At 47.1% G+C, this 21,298-nt stretch overlaps 2 protein-coding genes across 17 annotated transcripts in view; both read left to right on the forward strand.

The window, feature by feature from the left end:
* The window catches only part of RIPOR1 (RHO family interacting cell polarization regulator 1), a 195,355-nt gene extending 192,938 nt beyond the window's left edge, over positions 1–2,417 (forward strand). For all 10 annotated transcript variants that reach the window (XM_085888902.1, XM_085888901.1, XM_085888906.1 and 7 more), the window contains one exon: positions 508–2,417. In XM_085888902.1, coding sequence (XP_085745028.1) covers positions 508–605 — 98 coding nt within the window. In that variant the 3' untranslated portion in view covers positions 606–2,417. The remainder of the gene's footprint in view (positions 1–507) is intronic.
* Positions 2,418–20,516: 18,099 nt separating this feature from the next.
* The window catches only part of CTCF (CCCTC-binding factor), a 114,928-nt gene continuing 114,146 nt past the window's right edge, over positions 20,517–21,298 (forward strand). For 5 of the 7 annotated variants that reach the window (XM_085888909.1, XM_085888908.1, XM_085888915.1 and 2 more), the window contains exon 1: positions 20,517–20,768. The gene's annotated coding sequence lies outside the window, so the exon portion shown is untranslated. The remainder of the gene's footprint in view (positions 20,769–21,298) is intronic. The other 2 variants (XM_085888910.1, XM_085888912.1) reach the window with 2 other exon arrangements.

The raw sequence follows: 21,298 nt of genomic DNA on the forward strand, positions 1-21,298 counted from the left end.
TTGCTTCATTGTGATAGTCTATGCTGACAGAAATTGTTCCAAAACTCCAAGCTTTATGATCATCGTAATTATGATAAGAAGTCTTTACAAGTGAAACGGTGGACAGTAACATGTAAATAAATTGTTTTCCACACACTTTAATATTTTACACTTGGGGGAGGTAAGGAAAAAGTTGTTAGTGGTGGATTACATGGAATTTATGGGTGATTGAAAGCTGAACCAACCATAAGTGCGGATTGACGATTGACGACTCATGATTTCACCTGCACACGTGGAATAGTGCAAGTGGTTTAACCACTGACCCCTACCGGCGGGAGGGGGTATTGCGGGTGGGAAACCAATTCTGAAAACAAATCCTCTCGCTCCCTCCGGGAGCGGATATTGACTCGTGCACATAAAACTTGAGGATAATCCAATGTGAATGTCGACGGTCACCGAAGTTGATTGAATACTGAGAACATCTACATTTGGAAACCAAAGATAACTCTGTGATTACTTCTGCTGCAGGTCCGGAGGGACGTGATGCTTATTCTCATCTGGATGAACCATCGTATTCTTTGCCTTGCTTCATGGGCCCTGTATACCAGACCAGCACAGCCTTTTGAGTCCTGTATACCAGACCAGCACAGTCAGACCAAATACTAAGCATATTTCACCCACAACTTCAGCATGTAGCTATTTAATTCATCAGTTAACATCGTTGCCTATGCTTTGCATAATTGAAACACAGTTTTGGCCCCAAAGGGGTCTTTTTGTTTCATTTGCACATCTGCTGTTTTCTGCATCTTGCTTTATGCAGTGTACCATATATTATGTATAATTGTGCTCAATGTGGTTTGCTTAAAAATAAAATATCTGTAAAATAGTGTATCTATAAATCGAAAAATTTTTTTTTAAGCTGTGGGATAAAATATTCATGTTAAATATATTATTTTTTTTCTTTTAAAATTGCATTCTGCGATCTTGTGTTGGATCTAATTCCTCTGGGATTGTCCAGAACTTCATATCCCCCTCCCCCCTTTTCTGCTGACTGTCACTTCCACTGGGCTGTCTGACATTTATGGTGTGATTGTGGTTTGGGGGTCATTTGTCCTTCCAAAAAGTCCCCTTTTTCATCAGTATAACCATGGCTCCATTTGAGAAGTGGTGTTCTGACTTGCTGATTCGTCATGCAGGTTTTAAGCTTGCAGTCCGACTGGGAACGAGGAGTTTGAAGGGAAGCCTTGGGTAACCACATCAAACCTAAATGTTTGAATTATTGTTGTTATTATTATTATTATTATTATTATTATTATTATTCAGAAGAAGAACAGGCTCAATCTTTGAAGCATCATGGTTGGCTAAGCTTCTGTTTGTGAGTTACCCGGAAACAGTTCTCCTTGCCCAGCATGAGATATTCATGCAAGACAGCAGGAAAGCCACGAATTCCCAGCAATCAGTTGAAACTGAGCTTTATGATGGAGACTGGCCGAAAGTGCTCCAACAATGACACTCCATTTTGATATGCCGTTATTCTCACTCGTCTAATGGCATGGTGAAGACGTCACCATCAAACTTTTTTTGTACTTTGACTGTTTTTGTTATTTGTACAGTTATTTATATTTAAAATATGGATAGTGTGCACACTCATACACACATGGTAAGTTTTTGTGCATAGCAGCTTATCCATTTAGTGATATTTTGCCACTGAACCAGGCCTGCAACTGTTTCGTCCTGCACAACACTGATGGTTTGGTGGTGTGAAGCACTGTTTGCTTGCTCACCTTGATTTCTGTGAGCAGCCTTTCTGTTTGTGTGTGCAATTTCTTGTCCCCCAAATTAATTTGTTCCATACTTTCTGGTAGTTTGGACTTTTTATGGCATTTGAATCTGAAGATTTGGGATGACTTTATCCAAGCAACACCCTTGCAGTATTACCTTTGAATTGTGGATTGCAAAATTTATCGAAATATTTTAAGTGACCGAACAGCAGTCTAATATTCTGCTGTCTTTTAGAGCAAGGTGGTGGGTAGAGGGTTCATTTTGTATCGCTGCAGTAAAATCCACATCTCTCACAGTTGGTTTCCTTGGTCCTGGTGACAAGCCATACCCCTACTTGCTTTAGGAACACCATTACAATATCTTGTCTGTTACCTCTATGCATGGCTGTAAGCCTGCATTTGCAATGATTCATTAAAATAAAAGCACTTTTTGAATCGTGATGCAAGTGACCTATGTTTCACCCTCATGGCCAAGAACAATAACCTTACTGCCAACTTGATTTTCTTTCATAGGGGATTGCATTGAAATGCAGCAGTTTCTGTTAAAGGGACATTCTGACTTGTATTTTTGATTTTCTCCATACATTTCCATCAATAAATAAAAGCATTGTCTGATGTATCCAATGAAGAATAAAACCATTGTTATTACTTAAGAAATCTCAATATTTCATAAGTATATTGATGACTTCCGTCATCTGTTTGTTTGTTTGTTTGTGTGTGTGTGTTTGTTTGTAGGCACGATAACTCGAGAACGGAAGAAGCTACCAATGTCAAATTACATCACGTGATTCAGGAGGGTGGGTGATGGCTCGTGCTGATTAGATTTTGGTCAAAATCGGTCAAAGGTCAAGGTCACAGTGAGGTCAAACATTCGATTTTTGATGGTTTTGTACAGAATCATCGTAGAAACTTCTGGTTTGCGTCGCTACCTTCTCGAGAGACAGCTTTTATTAGACAAGGTCAGAGGTCAAGTTGACTATTTCGTAAGTACCAGTCTATGACTGCTTGTTTGTTTATTTTAAAGGAAAATTAAATGAGCCTCAATTGTCCACCACCCCATCCACATGAGACCAGTTGTATACAATGTTGTATTGGTGGTGATGGTCGTATGGCAGCTTAGCTGCCAGGGTAGCTATCATTTCTTGAAGTGCGACTGTGTCGCTGATGCAGTGCCCCTCTACCAGTACACACACTGGAACCGGTACTCATTTCGCTGACCTCGGAAGGATGACAGGCTCAGTCAACCCCCTGGTGTATTAATTCAGCGGCCAATGGGGCTTGAACTCAGGACCCTAGGATCCCAAGCCACCACTCTAACCACTGAGCCAACACCAGGCTTAATGTTGTACTGAAGCAGCTGAATTGAGCTTATTTATTTATTTAAGCAAGGGACTCACTCAAGTCTCCCCCCCCTCCCCACTCAAAAGTAAATAGAATTTTAATGTACTGCCTTCTGCACCATCTAAAACCCCAAAATAAATAAAGTAAGCCAAGCCATGCCATGCCATGCCCCCTGTGCTATTGTTGTGGGCTGGGGTTCGGCGGCGATAAACGACCACAAGGTGGAGCAGTGGATTCTTCTCCCACCGAACACCCGGAATTTAGGTGGTGACTCTCGGACAACTCCGAAAGGTCATGGTTCAGAGGACCGTGGTCGCCAATATTTTGACGGCGTGGGGTAGGGTTAATTGCCTAATTTCAATATACCTAAATACCCACGTCGTCCAACGACCGGGGCAACCACACCCTCAGCTGACTTTGTCCGAATCGGGTCGCTATCACAGACGCGGATCCGGCGTAACCGAGCAGAAGTTACCAAAGCCGCGCCGGACCAAACGAACAATTTACCGGCCCAAACGGCCTTACTAATTCTCAAGTCCGAACCATGCTGGGTCAATCAAAGAAAGGACAAAAACGAAGTGGAACATTTAACACGGGGAATTATTTATAATGGGGTAGGAGAGCACACAGAGCAGAGTTATCTGAATCAAAGGCAGGCAATGTACAATGAGCAAAGAAAAAGCACTTAACAATTCTACTTACAGGATGGCGACACACACACACCCGTCGTGGGTCTTTTCGGTCGAGCCGGGTACCTCCCCGCCTCGTGCGGTTTCACCGGACCCGCACTTGTGGAGCTTGGAGTCCGTGGACGGGAACAGGGATCCCAGCTCGAGCGCTCCAATGCAAAACACCACGGTGGGACTCGAACCCACGACCCAGACCAAGCCGCACTCACCACGCAGACCGCAATCGCCACGATCCTGCAGAACGCACCCTTGTCTGCCCAACACTGCTCCAGACAACCACTCTACTCTTCTGAGGTGGGAGGGGTCTCTTCTCCTCCCACTCGCCTCCTGATTGGACGAGGGGGTTGTCGGATGACTCGTGGTCATCTCCCGATTGGCTGGGGCGTGCGTGTCATGCTCGCCGTTCGCTCATTGGCTGGAGGAAACGGTCCATGCCCTTGGGATGGAGCCTCGATCTGAGGTGTTGGAGGCTCCGCCCACGCCTTCAGCCGAAAACACGTGGGCAATGGCGACCGGTCGAGTGCAGGATGGTAGCATTGTTGTAGTGGATGTAGTAGTAGTAGTAGTTGTTGATGAGGAAAAAACCAAGCTAAAAAAATAACTCGTAGCACACACATGTAATTCCCATTAGACAGAAGGAAGGATTCCAACTATAAACACATACTTATCGAAATAACTAAACTACGGGGACTCTGACTGTCTGTGTGCAGATGGCTTCCAAATCCGTAACACTATGTCTATCCACCTCTACACACTACAGTACTTTGCAATCATCACGTGGCAGGCAATGTGCTTTTGGCTACTGATAGCATTGGCTTCATCTCTTTAAAAATCCATTGGAAGCACAAATTGACAAAAATACAAATTAACTTGCATGAGTAACTTTGCAAAAAAGTACAATTCCACTGATAGAGGATGTTCCAAAAAGACCTAGACAACTTTTCGTAATATTGCTACGGTTGTGGAAATTCGCATTACACCATAAAGAGTCCTCAGGTGAGATATATCGGTAAGTTCATGTGTAGTTTGCCCAAACCCGTTGTATAGAGGGAATATGTGTGATTCATTTGGGCTGCGATGCTTTGAGTTAGGCATTTTTTCTTTTTCTATTGTTATTTTGGACCATTAAGCCGCCAACAACGCAAACAGCCACTACCTTTACCTTCACAACTCCATCCCGCAAACATCGCTTCACCGCCATTCCCAAACGACGCCCGTCAACCACCAAATCACCACAGCAAACCCCCCACCACCTTCGCCTATCTCCTTCCACAACCATCGACCACACCACCAGTCAACACCAAACGTGGTGCTGTCCAGGGCCCGTTCAGTAATTGAGGACGAACGCGTCGAGCCACGGGTACGATTGCGTTCCTCTCAAGGACAAATTCGGATCAAAAAGGCTTCACGCCCCCTTTTTCTCCGTCCAATGGGTGAGCGTCGGGCGGTATGGCCCCGCCTCCAAACACGATGAACGTGGATTCTTTATGAGAGGAATTCGGATCAAAAGAGGTTCACGCCCCCTTTTTGCCACACCAATGGCTGAACAGAGGGTGGCGTGGCCCCACCTCCAATCGCGTTTTGATCCGGAAATTTGCATATAGGCTCCTCCTCCGGTCTATAAAGATGCGAGCACAAGGCGACTCAAAAAGTTGCAGGCGGCTGGTCGGGGCGAGTGAAGAGTTCAAGTTCGCGTCGAGTGAATACGACAGTCGGCATCGAGGTTGCGGTGTGGGGGTCGCTCGTCTCGTCGTTGGTGCCGTCTCGTCGCGGGATCCAAGCCAGCCAGCCATTCCCCTCTCCCTGAGCATCAGCAATTCCCCCATCCGCGCTGAGATAGTGCCGGGGGGGGCCCATTCCTCCCCCACCCTAAACATGGTGCCAACCAAACTGCTTACGCGGAGCATGCCGGAGAGGGCTCGCCGACCACGCCAGGGGCACGGAGTCGGGGCGCAGCGGCACGGACATTGCGGCTTGCCCGCCATCGCGTCACGAGGACGCGGGTAAGACCTTCTCGGTCTCATGGACCTGGCCGCTCCTCCAGGTTCCACGCACATTTGGTCCACGGACCTGTCTGCCTCCTTGCCTGTGAGGGTGGCTTTCTTTCCTTTGCTTTTTGGAATGAGTGATGTGGCGCCGAGTCCTGACAAGTAGAACTGTATAAGTGTTGTAAATAATTGCCCTTTTATTCGGTCGTATTACTTTTGGCTTGACTGTTATTTGTTGCATTTTGTCTTGACTGTAATATACGTCCCTTCAGTGTTTCCATAATAAATGTGCATTGCTTGTTGAACTGTTTCCCGCTTTGCTTCGTCTCCTTCCTTTTATTGAATCTCCATCTTGCATCACGTAAGGGATTGATAGTGGGTTTAAAACGCCCGGTAAATAATCTGAACCGCCGAGGTCTGCGATAACTCCGCTCGGTTATCTCTGCAGCACGGAACGAGCCGCTTAAGCGGTTCGTGTCCAGAGTCGACCTGTGGCATGGTACAACTCGGTACGCTACTCGCGCGAGTACTTAGGTAAATCGACCATTCGGCGATCGGACCCGATTTCGCGCGGGTAGAATGCGGACTGAGTTGAGGTGAGGAAAAACCCCCACCCGTGACTGGCTCCGGGCGGTAGTTCCCGGAGGGTCACGACTGAATTGTCCACTCCAGTGGGCGAGGCGGCCGCTTTTGGCTACACGCGGTCGTTCGCACGCCGGCGGGCACGAATTCGCAGCAATATATTTAGTAGCTCAAACAATAAAACGATACTTTTTGTTTTATATGGTAAAGAAACTCGTAAGTTTTCTTTATTTTCAGGTTTGGTGGTTTAATATGAAAGAAAATGGCGACTCTACAGGAGAAAACTCAGTGTGTCGAATGGTTCATCAAGACGAGATCCGACACGCATGTTCAGCGTAATTTCCGTACACGGTATGGAAGGAATTTGCGATTGCGGACTAGTATCAGAGAGTGGTACAAGAGGTTTGACGAGATTGGAAGTTGTCAGAAACAGAGTACCAGTCGACCAAGCACAAGTACAGCAGCCGTTGAATGAGTGAGTGAATCATTTCAACAAAGTCTCAGAAAATCAATTTGACATGCATCCAGATAAATGGGACTACCACCGTACACAGGATTTTAAAGAAAAGACAAGATCGATTCCTATAAGGTGCATGTTCTGCAGGAACTCGAACCAAATGACGGATCCAAACACAAGCCGTTTGCCTTGGAAATGCTCAGTCACATAGAGGATGACGAAGATTACCCGAAAAAGGTCATGTTCACAGACAAAGCTTGCTTTCATGTATCCAGGAAGGTCATCCGGCACAATGTGAGGATCTGGGGTTCTGAAAACCCCCACGTGGTCATTGAACACATACGCGGTAGGTCAATGGGTGGCGTGGTGTGGCCTTCTCCATTACTGCTTGGTGGGTCCGTTTTTCCTTGCGAAGGATACAGTGACCTCAACAACTTACATGAACATGTTGGAAGGATTTGCCTTCCCATAGATAGAAGACCTGCAACCCGATATTCTTTTTCAACAGGATGGTGCTCCTCCTCATTGGGCCTTAGTCATGCGAGCCGTCCTGAATGAAAAATTTCCAGGTCGCTGGATTGGCCAAGACGGACCAACCCCCTGGCCCCCATAATCACCAGACATAACTCCCCCTTGATTTTTTTTCTGTGGGGGTTTGTCAAAGATGGTGCCTGCAACACCAAGATGGCAAATCTGCAGGATCTTCGTTCTCAGATCACAGCTGTTTGCGCACTGATGGACGCAAACATGCTGAGCCAAACATGGCAAGAACTCATGTACCGCCTTGATGCTTGCGTGTGACAAACGGAGCTCACATTGAAGTGTAATGATGGTGTGCACAAAACTATATGACTTTCTGTTTCGTATAAACCAAAGGATGTTGTCGTATCATTGCTGATACTAAATATATTAACAAAAAGTTGTCCAGGGCTTTTTCGAACATCCTATACATGTCAAGTCCAACCAGGAATACCTCTATATGTATGTGTCGTGATACAATGGACCCCAGACCTATTGACATCACAATGTTTTCCTCAAGGAATTCTGGGGATAAGAGGGGTGTTTGATTCATTAGCTTTTTTTATGTATTTTTTTGCACACATTGTTGAGGTTCATATAAGCACTTTACACACAGCGTAAAACAAAGGGTGCAGGAGACGGGGGGTGAGAGATGGAGTCAAAGTGGGGAACAGAGGCGTCAGGAGATCTGTGGAAGGGGGAGGGATGGGGTGGGATACACGAGAAAAACAAGATGGACACTACAGGGACTTTTTGGAAGGAAAGGAGGGGGGTGGGGTGGATTAACAGGTCGAAAAGATGGTTTTGGATGGGGGAAGATAGGAATTTCTCTTTCTGTCACATCCTCACTCCACTCCTGCCTAATACAGAGCAGCACCCTCCTCTATCTCTCTCCGGATGTGTCCGAACGATGATTATTTCCGGATGGTGTTTGTCTCTGGATGTGTCCAGACGAAGATTGTCTCCGGACGTGTCCAGACAGAATGTTTTCGGACATGTCCGGACGGAGTTTGTCTCCAGACGTGTTCGGGCGATATTAGTCTCCAGACGTGTCTGGGCAGTTTGTCTCCAGACGTGTCCGGGCAGTGTTTGTCTTCAGATGTGTCCAGGTGGTGTTTGTCTCCAGATATGTCTGGGCAGTGTTTGTCTCCGGACGTGTCCAGATAGTTTTTCTTCGGTTGTGTCCGAGCAGTGTTCATCTCCAGGTGCTGAGCTCCGAACGTGTCTGGACGGGTGTTGGTCTCCGGATGGCTTAATTCTGGACACATCCGGGCAGTGTTTATGTCCGGATGGGAGTTTGTCTCCAGGTGGTATTTATAGTATGACCAGTAGAAAATGGATTTCAGACATTATTTTGCTTCCAGCTACACTGTTATGCTATGCAGAAGCATTTTGATGAGACGGTATGAATTGTAATGAAGGCTCCATTGGACGTCTGCCTTCCCTTCCTGTCACCTTACACTGCACACAAGCATGCACACATACCCATACATATTGTTGCGGCGGGGGTCGGGGTGAGAAGATCACAAGGGGGTGGAAGCTATTGTTGTGGGCCGGCAGGGTCGGGTGAGAAGACCACAAGGTGGGGAAAGCAACGTCGATTCCCACAAGACTCCCTGGAATTGTAGGCCGTGACGCGGTGGGTCGGGTGGGTCGCTTAACCGACCGTGGACACCAATAACTCAAGCGCGTGACCTCGGGTCCTCCCGCCTATGGAATCGGGTTACCTAATTAACCACGCGGTTTAACCACCGGGGAACCATGCCCTCGGTACGCCTTGTCCGAACTGGATCACTCTACCAACTACCTTTCCGGATCGGATGCAGCCGAGCGACACTGCCAAGGACGTACCGGCTAAAAGAATGGATCATTGGGAAGGAAGACCCGGCTAGGCTAGGATACGGACCATACTGGATAAATGAAAGAAAAGACCAAAACAAGCTGGGAACATTTCTACACAATCATTTATTAACAGGCAGGTGAGGAAAAGCATGTGGCACAGTGAATGTAGTTTATTGTTGTATGTAAGCAGGGAGATAAAGAAATGTGTGGTGCGACAACAAGGCAAGCAACTTACAAAGCAGACTTATACCGATACATCTTCTGCAATCTTAACTTAAAGCTAGGACTGGCGCCATTATGCGCGCGCACACGCACACAACCCGATAAAGAGGAATTAATTAGAAGAAAGGAGAGGAGATGAGGCTAACGGTCTCGTAATAACTTGCACGGTTGACCGACAGTGCTAACCAGTACGTTTTGGGGGGACGTTGTGCTGAGCGATCCCTCCTTGAAAGTTGGCACGTCGGCTCCTGCCTGGTTATGGTGCCGACGCAGCACGTGTGGTCTGTGAGAAAGGGGTGAGGCCATCTGGTGTGAGGGAGGACTTTAGGTGGAGCTTGGTGAGGGGGTAGTCCAGCGGCGAGAGGCAGGAGGAGAAGTTGGGTGGATGGAGCCAGCGGTGAACGGGCAAAAGGCACATGCAGAGATTGATCCAAGGACAGACAAAGAGGAAGAGGACGACAACTCCGGATGGCTTCGCGATCCGTCCTTTATCAGTTCAGCGGTGCAGGGTGGGGGCGATGACCCGAAGCGATGCGTCATCACCCGAATCGGGGGCTCCCATTGGACCCCGGCCACCACGCGACCCAGCCGCCACGGCCGGAAGCGGCCTTATTTTACATCCAGCGAGACATCGCCAAGCTGTGGAATTGTCTTGCTCCGAACACCGCGACATGAATCGCCTTGCACCGAACTCCCGGGCCGTGCTCCGGCGACTGGCCGAGCGCCGCATCGGCCCCGCATGCCCGCTTGAGTACCCCCGGCGTGCTGCGGTTGGTGCTGATCAATGCGCTTGCTTCGTCCGTACGTCATGCGGCCCGATCGATCCGGGCCGTACAGCATACCTCTGCTTGGTGGCGGCTGCATTGAGGCAGAATTGTGAGAAGATCTCTGCCAGCGGCGGGAGATATTGGTGGCCGCGGTGGCGAGCGAAGATCGATGGTAAGACGCTGTTGTGAACCAGCGCGCAGACCCGAACAAACGATGTGCGTCATGCGCCTTCCGTACAGTGTGATTTTTAATTATCACGGGGCTGCGCGCGAGTCCGCTCTCATGCATGCAGTTAGTTATCAGTGGTGATCCTCACAGGTGGCTGCTTGAGCACGGTGCTGGTCCCTATCTGTGTTATAGATTGAAGGAAAGGATTGGAAATAATTATTAGATGCAGATTTAGGTTGAAAGAGCGTGCCTGCGCGTCCTGTACAGCGTTGGGATTTAATGTATGGTTCTACTATTCCCCTAGCCTAGACACAGGATTCTTGTGGTAGAGGATTTTTCCATCGTGTGGTTGATGCTTCTTTTGGTCTTCGTGAGGACATTCATACGGACCATGCGCGGCAGCCTTGCTGATGGCGGAAAGGAAGATAGAGATATAATCAGACCTAACTATGAGACCCACACAACGCACTTCGTCCAGTTTACCCATTAGACATGAGGGAAAGGTCTAACTGCACATATATTAATGAAATAACTGTCTGGGAATCACTATGTTGGGTACCATTGCCTTAGAGGCATGCGATTTCCAGAACTGCAACAATATACACAAGCATGCAAACACAGAGAGACAAACAATGGAGGAAAGAAAGTACAAACGAACCAGAAAACAAAAACATCACACACAGGTGAGCAAAACATGAATGCAGACACACTCCCCCATCACCGGGAAAGGATGAGGCTCACCCAACAATCCCCATCACCAGAGTTGAAGGGGAAAATCATGCCACTTGAGCAATCACCGGGGAAGTTGGCAGTCATCATCACCCAACCCCAACCCATCACCCAGGGAGGAGAACGGGCTGTTACGACATGCAACCTCATCACGGGGGATGCGTGTGGCCATCACCCCACCTGTCCCCATCACTGGGGAAGAGCAGGGAACCTAACCTTACTCCCCTCCATGACTGGAGGAGAAGGCTACCTCATTTGATGCCCCCAAAATCGAGAAGCAAAACAGGGAGGTTCACCTCACCCCTCCCCATCACTGGGGAGGAAAGAGGTCACCCCCAGGATGTCCAAGGACAAATGGGGGCATTCACCTCATTCTCCTATCACCGGGAAAGACGAGGAATATATCCACCAACACTCGTTAGCTGAACAAGGGATGGAGGGATACTGCACTATGCTCTGTGACAAAGCATCACCTGACCCACCGAAGAAAGCAGGATAAAGAAAGGGGTGGAGAAGCAAGCAAAGCAAAGTGAACATCAGCGAAGCGAAACAAACACCAGCTTCCCGAGCCCCATGAGACTGCATTGCGAGCAAGAGCTCGCTACAGTGATTACATTGAGCAAGAAAGCTCGATACAGTGACTGCTCTGTCCCTCATCTCAGCTTTATATAGGCACGAGAACAATGGACAGGGAAAGTCATCCAGTAGTAACTACGTCACCCCTGATTGTGACGTCACAGAAGATCACTTGGTTTGGACCAAACACGGATAATGACGTCGCTGTAGATCGGTTGAAACAGTCAAGGGAAGAGGCTCGAAGAGACAAAATTTAGGATTCTTGCACCTGAATTTATACTTTATAGCTCGATTTTACTTACCCAGTAAGGCATACCTTCTTCTTCATCCTTACAAAAATTCACGGACCAGTGTTTGTGTGTGTTTGTCGCGCTACTCCTCCGACAGTTCTGGGCTGATTGCATCCAGACTTGCTACATAGGATCAACATGACTGACCCCATTTAGTGTTTATAGGGGTGTTTTATCTTTACCGGTGGTCTTGGTGGGGTAGAGGAGGGGGAGGGGTGAGGGGAGAAGGCAAATTATCAATGTAAATGTGAATATCGTGTAGCACCGCCCATCGTGAGGGAGGGTATTACAAGTCCCCACCATTTACAGTGTACAGTATTCCTGTCCCCACATTTTCCAGTGCAATGAGGTGTTTTGAATTATAAACAACAGGTATGTTTTTGCTTCGTGCACGTAACCCGGGTTTTTTTATTTCTTTCCGGGAGCGATTGGGGTAGCTGTCAGTTGGCTATACACCACCCAAACAAAGGTACGCATCAGAAAAATGTGTTGCCTGCTTGGAACAAGAGCGCCCGTTGGGCAGGTAGCCTGATAGTTATGACTAAAATGGAATATTACTGTAAATGGTGAAGACTTTTAATACACTCCCCCACCTGGAGGTGGGGCTACACAATACACATCTTACTATAATTCACCGTCTGTCTGTCTGTTTGTGTTTGTTCCCAGGTACCGCAAAAACGGTTGAACCGATCGCAACCATTTTTAGCAGCGTCTCACGTAGCGAACGCTGCTCATAGAGAGCTCAGCGTTGTTGTTGTTGTTGTTCTTCTTCTTCTTCTTCTTCTTCTTCTTGTTGTGAAGACAAAACCTTAACCTCTCGGACTCAGCTCTTGTATATACAAGATCCGGATCTCCTTAAATACTGAGCACATGTACACATCCTCGCATTGACAGTGCCTTTTGAGAGCGTCTACCATGAACTTTTAAATATATTTGGACATTTGCTTTAAAGTTTCGAAAAATTCACGTTACTATTTAAAGATTATTCCATTTATCGTATTGTAATTTCGTAAATACATTATTTATTTCGTAAATACACGATATATCGTAAATACGTAAATACATTGACGGGTCTTGCTATTGGCTTAATCAAGGCACGTGACGAAATATCGGAAGTTTTTTTTTTTTTTTTTTTTAAGCCGACAAAACCTTTAGGCCGCTGCTCTTGGACACATTTGTCCTTGTTTGGGTGTGTAATCCTGGGACCCCTTGAAGTAAAATAGGCATAAATATAATAACCTGACCCTTGACGGCTCCTGTTGGGAGCGGGTGCTTCTAGTTTACACAATATAGAATTTGCGTCCTCCCTCCCCCCACCCCCAGGATCACCGGCAAAGATAAAAACACCCCGATGCCCGATACATTAATTGGGGTCACATTGATCCTCTGGAGAAAGTTTGGATGTAATCAGCCCAGAACAGTAGTAGCGCAGCAAACAAGCACACACACACACACACACACACACACACACACACACACACACACACACACACACACACACACACACACACACACACACACACACACCGGTGAATTCCAGTAACAAAATTAATATGAATTATGTAAGCTGGTGTCCTGCAGCTCACCGTCAAAGCACCACCACCACAAATTACTGCTCAGATTGGAACAGCCTAGCAGGTAAGCCCTTGTGAGTGGGGGTTGTGATGAGTTACCAAAGCAGCTCAGACAGCGCTTGCCAATCTCGCCGTTCCTTATCAACGCTCTCCAACGGAGTGCTCGCTTGAGTGCTTAAGCCACGTGGCGAGTGTTCTGCAAGAAACTTGGTAACTGAACACACCGATGGAGTGAGCTGCAATGTTCAGTGCCGGAAAACGAATACAACTGGACACCTGGCCCTTCTGTAAGGGTCTGTAAACTTCCAGAGTAGAGGTTGGGGTAAGGGGGGGACACAGAGGTTAGTACCAAGCAAAGCAATATGACTCGTCCCAGTCAAGAACAGATTGTCAAGGCACGCACAGTCAAGTCAAGGCACGCACAGCTGAGCTCGAAGATGTCAGCAGAAGGGTCGTACGTAACTCGTACGTGCTGTAAAACGGAGTGAAATGCCAAATGGAAAGTCGGAGCACAAAGCCACGGATTGTGGATTTGGATTATATTCGGATCAAGCCTCGTCCCTTTCGGAAGGGGATGAAGATTGGTGGTGGAGGCTGTCGGCGTACTACTACATCACGGACAGGTTGCCGCTCTGTCGCAGCTCAGTGTGGGAATCTCTGCAGAGCAGCCATGGGAATTGAACCCATACTGGTTCGAAGGGAGGGTGTAAATAGCACGAGACGGCTGTGAGAGAACCTGGTTAAAACACCTCTTCTTTTCTTCTTCTTCTTCTTCAATGGCCACAATTATTCCCACGTGCTTGTGGGGCTGGGGGAAGGTTTTGGCCCAAGTCTTTCACGAACTGGCTGACCAGGCCTGACGTTCGATTAAATCGTTGGGGCAAGAATGTGGAATATGGCCAGGGTGCCGGTGATAGCTCGTCTACTCTTCACGAAGATCACCGTGGGATCTTCAACGTACACCAAGTCATGCCGGCCTGACGTTCTGGGGGTGGGAGATGGGGGTTCGGGTGGGGATCATCATAAACCTCGTCGACGGGTGCACTACTTAAATTATCCACAAGAGGGTGGGATCGCATTAACCTCGATCCATGTAAAACAATCAAAGGGGAAAATCGAAATACTGTACTGTACTGTACGTCACCGTGGTGTTACTGGTCAACATCATTTGTAGCTCTCGACCGAGCCATTCGAGTTGTCTGTCAGGGTTCCTGTAACACACGGGCTGCTGAGACCGCAAACTATCCTGAAGTTGTTTTCTTCTGTTTGTTCCTCGTCACCCCGACGTTTGATTCAATTATGATAATGAGTGCAGTCTTTTAACACGAGTGTGTTTGTGTATGACACTGTGTATGTATGTGTGTGTGTATGACACTGTGTATGTGTGTATATGTGTGTGTATGACACTGTGTATGTGTGTATATGTGTGTGTATGACACTGTGTGTGTGTGTGTGTATGTGTGCGTGTGTGTATGTGTGTGTGTGTGTGTGTGTGTGTGTGTGTGTGTGTGCGTGTATGACACTGTGTGTAGATGTGTGTGTATGACACTGTGTATGTGTATGTGTGTGTGTGTGTGACACTGTGTGTGTGTATGTGTGTGTATGACACTGTGTGTATGTGTGTGACACTGTATGTGTGTGTGTGTGTGTGTGTGACACTGTGTGTGTATGTATGTGTATGACACTGTGTGTATGTGTGTGTGTGACACTGTGTGTGTATGTGTGTGTGTGTGTGACACTGTGTGTACGTGTGTATGTATGTGTGTATATGTATGTGTACGTGTGTGTTTACGTGTGTGTGTGTACGTGTGTGTGTGTACGTGAGTGTGTGTGTGTGTGTGTGTGTGTGTGTGTGTGTGTGTGTGTGTGTGTGTGTGTGTGTGTGTGTGTGTGTGTGTGTGTGTGTGTGTGTGTGTGTGTGTGTGTGTGTGTGTGTGTGTGTGTGTGTGTGTGTGTATATGTATGTGTGTGTGAATGTGTGTGTACAAAAACCTTCGTATTAAAACAGCCCGAGCACAATGACTGCACATCATGAAGGATTACAAGAATAACGAATAGAGAAAAGTAAAAAATAACATTTAATGCATTTGTGGTTTTGAAGGAAATTCTAAAACAAATAATGACGTCGGTCGGATAGTTGAGAGGTTCGTTCACTCACGTTTAGGTCGATAGTTGAGGTACGTTCACTCACGTTGAGGTCGATAGTTGAGGTACGTTCACTCACGTTGAGGTCGATAGTTGAGGTACGTTCACTCACGTTTAAGTCGATAGCTGAGGTACGTTCACTCACGTTTAAGTCGATAGCTGAGGTACGTTCACTCACGTTTAGGTCGATAGTTGAGGTACGTTCACTCACGTTTAGGTCGATAGTTGAGGTACGTTCACTCACGTTTAGGTCGATAGTTGAGGTACGTTCACTCACGTTTAAGTCGATAGCTGAGGTACGTTCACTCACGTTTAGGTCGATAGTTGAGGAACGTTCACTCACGTTTAGGTCGATAGTTGAGGTACGTTCACTCACGTTTAGGTCGATAGTTGAGGTACGTTCACTCACGTTTAGGTCGATAGTTGAGGTACGTTCACTCACGTTTAAGTCGATAGCTGAGGTACGTTCACTCACGTTTAGGTCGATAGTTGAGGTACGTTCACTCACGTTTAGGTCGATAGTTGAGGTACGTTCACTCACGTTTAGGTCGATAGTTGAGGTACGTTCACTCACGTTTAGGTCGATAGTTGAGGTACGTTCACTCACGTTTAGGTCGATAGTTGAGGTACGTTCACTCACGTTTAAGTCGATAGCTGAGGTACGTTCACTCACGTTTAGGTCGATAGTTGAGGAACGTTCACTCACGTTTAGGTCGATAGTTGAGGTACGTTCACTCACGTTTAAGTCGATAGCTGAGGTACGTTCACTCACGTTTAAGTCGATAGCTGAGGTACGTTCACTCACGTTTAGGTCGATAGTTGAGGTACGTTCACTCACGTTTAGGTCGATAGTTGAGGTACGTTCACTCACGTTTAGGTCGATAGTTGAGGTACGTTCACTCACGTTTAGGTCGATAGTTGAGGTACGTTCACTCACGTTTAAGTCGATAGCTGAGGTACGTTCACTCACGTTTAGGTCGATAGTTGAGGAACGTTCACTCACGTTTAGGTCGATAGTTGAGGTACGTTCACTCACGTTTAAGTCGATAGCTGAGGTACGTTCACTCACGTTTAAGTCGATAGCTGAGGTACGTTCACTCACGTTTAGGTCGATAGTTGAGGTACGTTCACTCACGTTTAGGTCGATAGTTGAGGTACGTTCACTCACGTTTAGGTCGATAGTTGAGGTACGTTCACTCACGTTTAAGTCGATAGCTGAGGTACGTTCACTCACGTTTAGGTCGATAGTTGAGGAACGTTCACTCACGTTTAGGTCGATAGTTGAGGTACGTTCACTCACGTTTAGCTTGATAGTTGAGGTACGTTCACTCACGTTTAGGTCGATAGTTGAGGTACGTTCACTCACGTTTAGGTCGATAGTTGAGGTACGTTCACTCACGTTTAGGTCGATAGTTGAGGTACGTTCACTCACGTTTAGGTCGATAGTTGAGGTACGTTCACTCACGTTTAGCTTGATAGTTGAGGTACGTTCACTCACGTTTAAGTCGATAGTTGAGGTACGTTCACTCACGTTTAGGTCGATAGTTGAGGTACGTTCACTCACGTTTAGGTCGATAGTTGAGGTACGTTCACTCACGTTTAGCTTGATAGTTGAGGTACGTTCACTCACGTTTAGGTCGATAGCTGAGGTACGTTCACTCACGTTTAGGTCGATAGCTGAGGTACGTTCACTCACCTTTAGGTCGATATCTGAGGTACACTCACTCACCTTTAGGTCGATAGTTGAGGTACGTTCACTCACCTTTAGGTCGATATCTGAGGTACACTCACTCACCTTTAGGTCGATAGTTGAGGTACGTTCACTCACGTTTAGGTCGATAGTTGAGAGGTACGTTCACTCACCTTTAGGTCGATAGTTGAGGTACGTTCACTCACGTTTAGCTTGATAGTTGAGGTACGTTCACTCACGTTTAAGTCGATAGCTGAGGTACGTTCACTCACGTTTAGGTCGATAGTTGAGGTACGTTCACTCACGTTTAGGTCGATAGTTGAGGTACGTTCACTCACGTTTAGGTCGATAGTTGAGGTACGTTCACTCACGTTTAAGTCGATAGCTGAGGTACGTTCACTCACGTTTAGGTCGATAGTTGAGGAACGTTCACTCACGTTTAGGTCGATAGTTGAGGTACGTTCACTCACGTTTAGCTTGATAGTTGAGGTACGTTCACTCACGTTTAGGTCGATAGTTGAGGTACGTTCACTCACGTTTAGGTCGATAGTTGAGGTACGTTCACTCACGTTTAGCTTGATAGTTGAGGTACGTTCACTCACGTTTAAGTCGATAGTTGAGGTACGTTCACTCACGTTTAAGTCGATAGTTGAGGTACGTTCACTCACGTTTAGGTCGATAGTTGAGGTACGTTCACTCACGTTTAGGTCGATAGTTGAGGTACGTTCACTCACGTTTAGCTTGATAGTTGAGGTACGTTCACTCACGTTTAGGTCGATAGCTGAGGTACGTTCACTCACGTTTAGGTCGATAGCTGAGGTACGTTCACTCACCTTTAGGTCGATAGCTGAGGTACGTTCACTCACCTTTAGGTCGATATCTGAGGTACACTCACTCACCTTTAGGTCGATAGTTGAGGTACGTTCACTCACCTTTAGGTCGATATCTGAGGTACACTCACTCACCTTTAGGTCGATAGTTGAGGTACGTTCACTCACGTTTAGGTCGATAGTTGAGGTACGTTCACTTACCTTTAGGTCGATAGCTGAGGCACACTCACTCACCTTTAAGCCGGATAGTTGAGGTATACTAACTCACCTTTAAGCCGGTTAGTTGAGGTACACTCACTCACCTTTAAGTCGATAGTTGAGGTACACTCACTCACCTTTAAGCCGGTTAGTTGAGGTACACTCACTCACCTTTAAGTCGATAGTTGAGGTACACTCACTCACCTTTAAGCCGGTTAGTTGAGGTACACTCACTCACCTTTAAGCCGGATAGTTGAGGTACGCTCACTCACCTTTAAGTCGATAGTTGAGGTACGTTCACTCACCTTTAGTCGATATCTGAGGTACACTCACTCACCTTTAGGTCGATAGTTGAGGTACGTTCACTCACGTTTAGGTCGATAGTTGAGGTACGTTCACTTACCTTTAGGTCGATAGCTGAGGTACACTCACTCACCTTTAAACCGGATAGTTGAGGTATACTAACTCACCTTTAAGCCGGTTAGTTGAGGTATGCTCACTCACCTTTAAGTCGATAGTTGAGGTACACTCACTCACCTTTAAGCCGGTTAGTTGAGGTACGCTCACTCACCTTTAAGCCGGATAGTTGAGGTACGCTCACTCACCTTTAAGTCGATAGTTGAGGTACACTAACTCACCTTTAAGTCGATAGTTGAGGTACACTCACTCACCTTTAAGCCGGTTAGTTGAGGTACACTCACTCACCTTTAAGCCGGATAGTTGAGGTACGCTCACTCACCTTTAAGTCGATAGTTGAGGTACGTTCACTCACCTTTAGGTCGATATCTGAGGTACACTCACTCACCTTTAGGTCGATAGTTGAGGTACGTTCACTCACGTTTAGGTCGATAGTTGAGGTACGTTCACTTACCTTTAGGTCGATAGCTGAGGTACACTCACTCACCTTTAAACCGGATAGTTGAGGTATACTAACTCACCTTTAAGCCGGTTAGTTGAGGTATGCTCACTCACCTTTAAGTCGATAGTTGAGGTACACTCACTCACCTTTAAGCCGGTTAGTTGAGGTACGCTCACTCACCTTTAAGCCGGATAGTTGAGGTACGCTCACTCACCTTTAAGTCGATAGTTGAGGTACACTAACTCACCTTTAAGTCGATAGTTGAGGTACACTCTCACCTTTAAGTCGATAGTTGAGGTACACTCTCACCTTTAAGCCGGATAGTTGAGGTACGCTCACTCACCTTTAAGTCGATAGTTGAGGTACACTCACTCACCTTTAAGCCGGATAGTTGAGGTACGCTCACTCACCTTTAAGTCGATAGTTTAGGTACACTCACTCACCTTTAAGCCGGATAGTTGAGGTACACTCACTCACCTTTAAGCCGGATAGTTGAGGTACACTCACTCACCTTTAAGTCGATAGTTGAGGTACACTCACTCACCTTTAAGTCGATAGTTGAGGTACACTCACTCACCTTTAAGCCGGATAGTTGAGGTACACTAACTCACCTTTAAGTCGATAGTTGAGGTACACTCACTCACCTTTAAGTCGATAGTTGAGGTACACTCACTCACCTTTAAGTCGATAGTTGAGGTACACTCACTCACCTTTAAGTCGATAGTTGAGGTACACTCACTCACCTTTAAGTCGATAGTTGAGGTACACTCACTCACCTTTAAGTCGATAGTTGAGGTACACTCACTCACCTTTAAGCTTTCTTACCTGGGTTCGAATCCTGGCCCAGGTATAAACCAAAACCACCATCCCGGAGTGGTTCATTGTTGAGGTGATTCATCAATGTACGGTCCGTCCCTTCTGCCAGCACTCGTTGGATGGCGGTGATCCCGCGGTGTCCTTCGCGAGTATTTAATTTTGAAGAAACCAACGCAGGTCTTCATCGTGTTCCGAACACTGGCGTTGGAGACCTGGGGTTTGTTTGTTTTTTTTCGGGGGGAGAGGGGGCGGGGAGGGCGTAATATGTAACGCAAAGCAATTTGATGCAGAATATCCAATTCATGATCCCATCATTTGTCGTTTTTCCACAGTCTAACGTCTCTTCCCGATGTTTTTACGGTTTCATTGTAATCGCCATCATTTCCCAACCCTTGAGTTCATCGTTGAATCCTCGCGCCGCCTTCTCATCGTCCCGCGAGCACTCCCGCCGGGCCGCGCATGCGCAGTGGCGCGCGAACCGCCATTTTGTGCGCCGACTGGCCTCCGGCCTCGGTATGTTTGCGACATTTTGAGCAACTTCACTACAATCGGACTCGTTTCGCAACGCTGTTTCAAGCGTCCGACGAACCTTCACACAGATTGGGCCGACGGTCCAGGACCTGCGGCCTGCGGGTCGGTGTGGGACGAGGCACGAATCGGACGCGGGGGGCGCTTTTCATCGTCAAGGCGCTTGCAAGAACGGCCTGCAGCCTCTAGGTGTCACGGTGGGGTCCCGGCGTCTCTCACGGCACCGTTTGTCTCCCTCTATCGTTCCGAAAGCGTCGGAGAGAAACGAGCGTCAGCCTACAGGCGGCTCTGTGCTCACCTCGCTCACTAGAAAATCCTACTTTGGAATCTTCTTTCGCTTTTGTCTTTGTGTTTCAGTGTCTGTCGCGTCAGCCGCTCCTAATGGCGATGATTGCTGGAATAATGGCTTTTTCTTCACGGTTTTTCCCTCGGCTTTGGAGCTTTTCAAACGTGTTTTACCGTTGATTATACTCGTTATAGCCCGAAAATCTATTATCGTTCATATATATTTTACATTCAGATATCTCATCGCTCCTCGCCTCTTATTTTTGCACTCCGCCCTTTCTTTCATTCTCCACCTCCTCTTTTCGCTTCCCACCTCTTCTCAGCCATCCGCCTCTTCTCTTGTCACTCCACCTCCTCTTGTCACTCCACCTCTTGTCACTCCACCTCTTCTTGTCACTCCACCTCTTCTTGTCACTCCACCTCTTCTTGTCACTCCACCTCT

The sequence above is a fragment of the Eptatretus burgeri genome, chromosome 7 (assembly GCF_056783735.1).
Source record: "Eptatretus burgeri isolate ZD-2024b chromosome 7, Ebu_testis_v1, whole genome shotgun sequence".
NCBI classification, from domain to species: domain Eukaryota; kingdom Metazoa; phylum Chordata; class Myxini; order Myxiniformes; family Myxinidae; genus Eptatretus; species Eptatretus burgeri.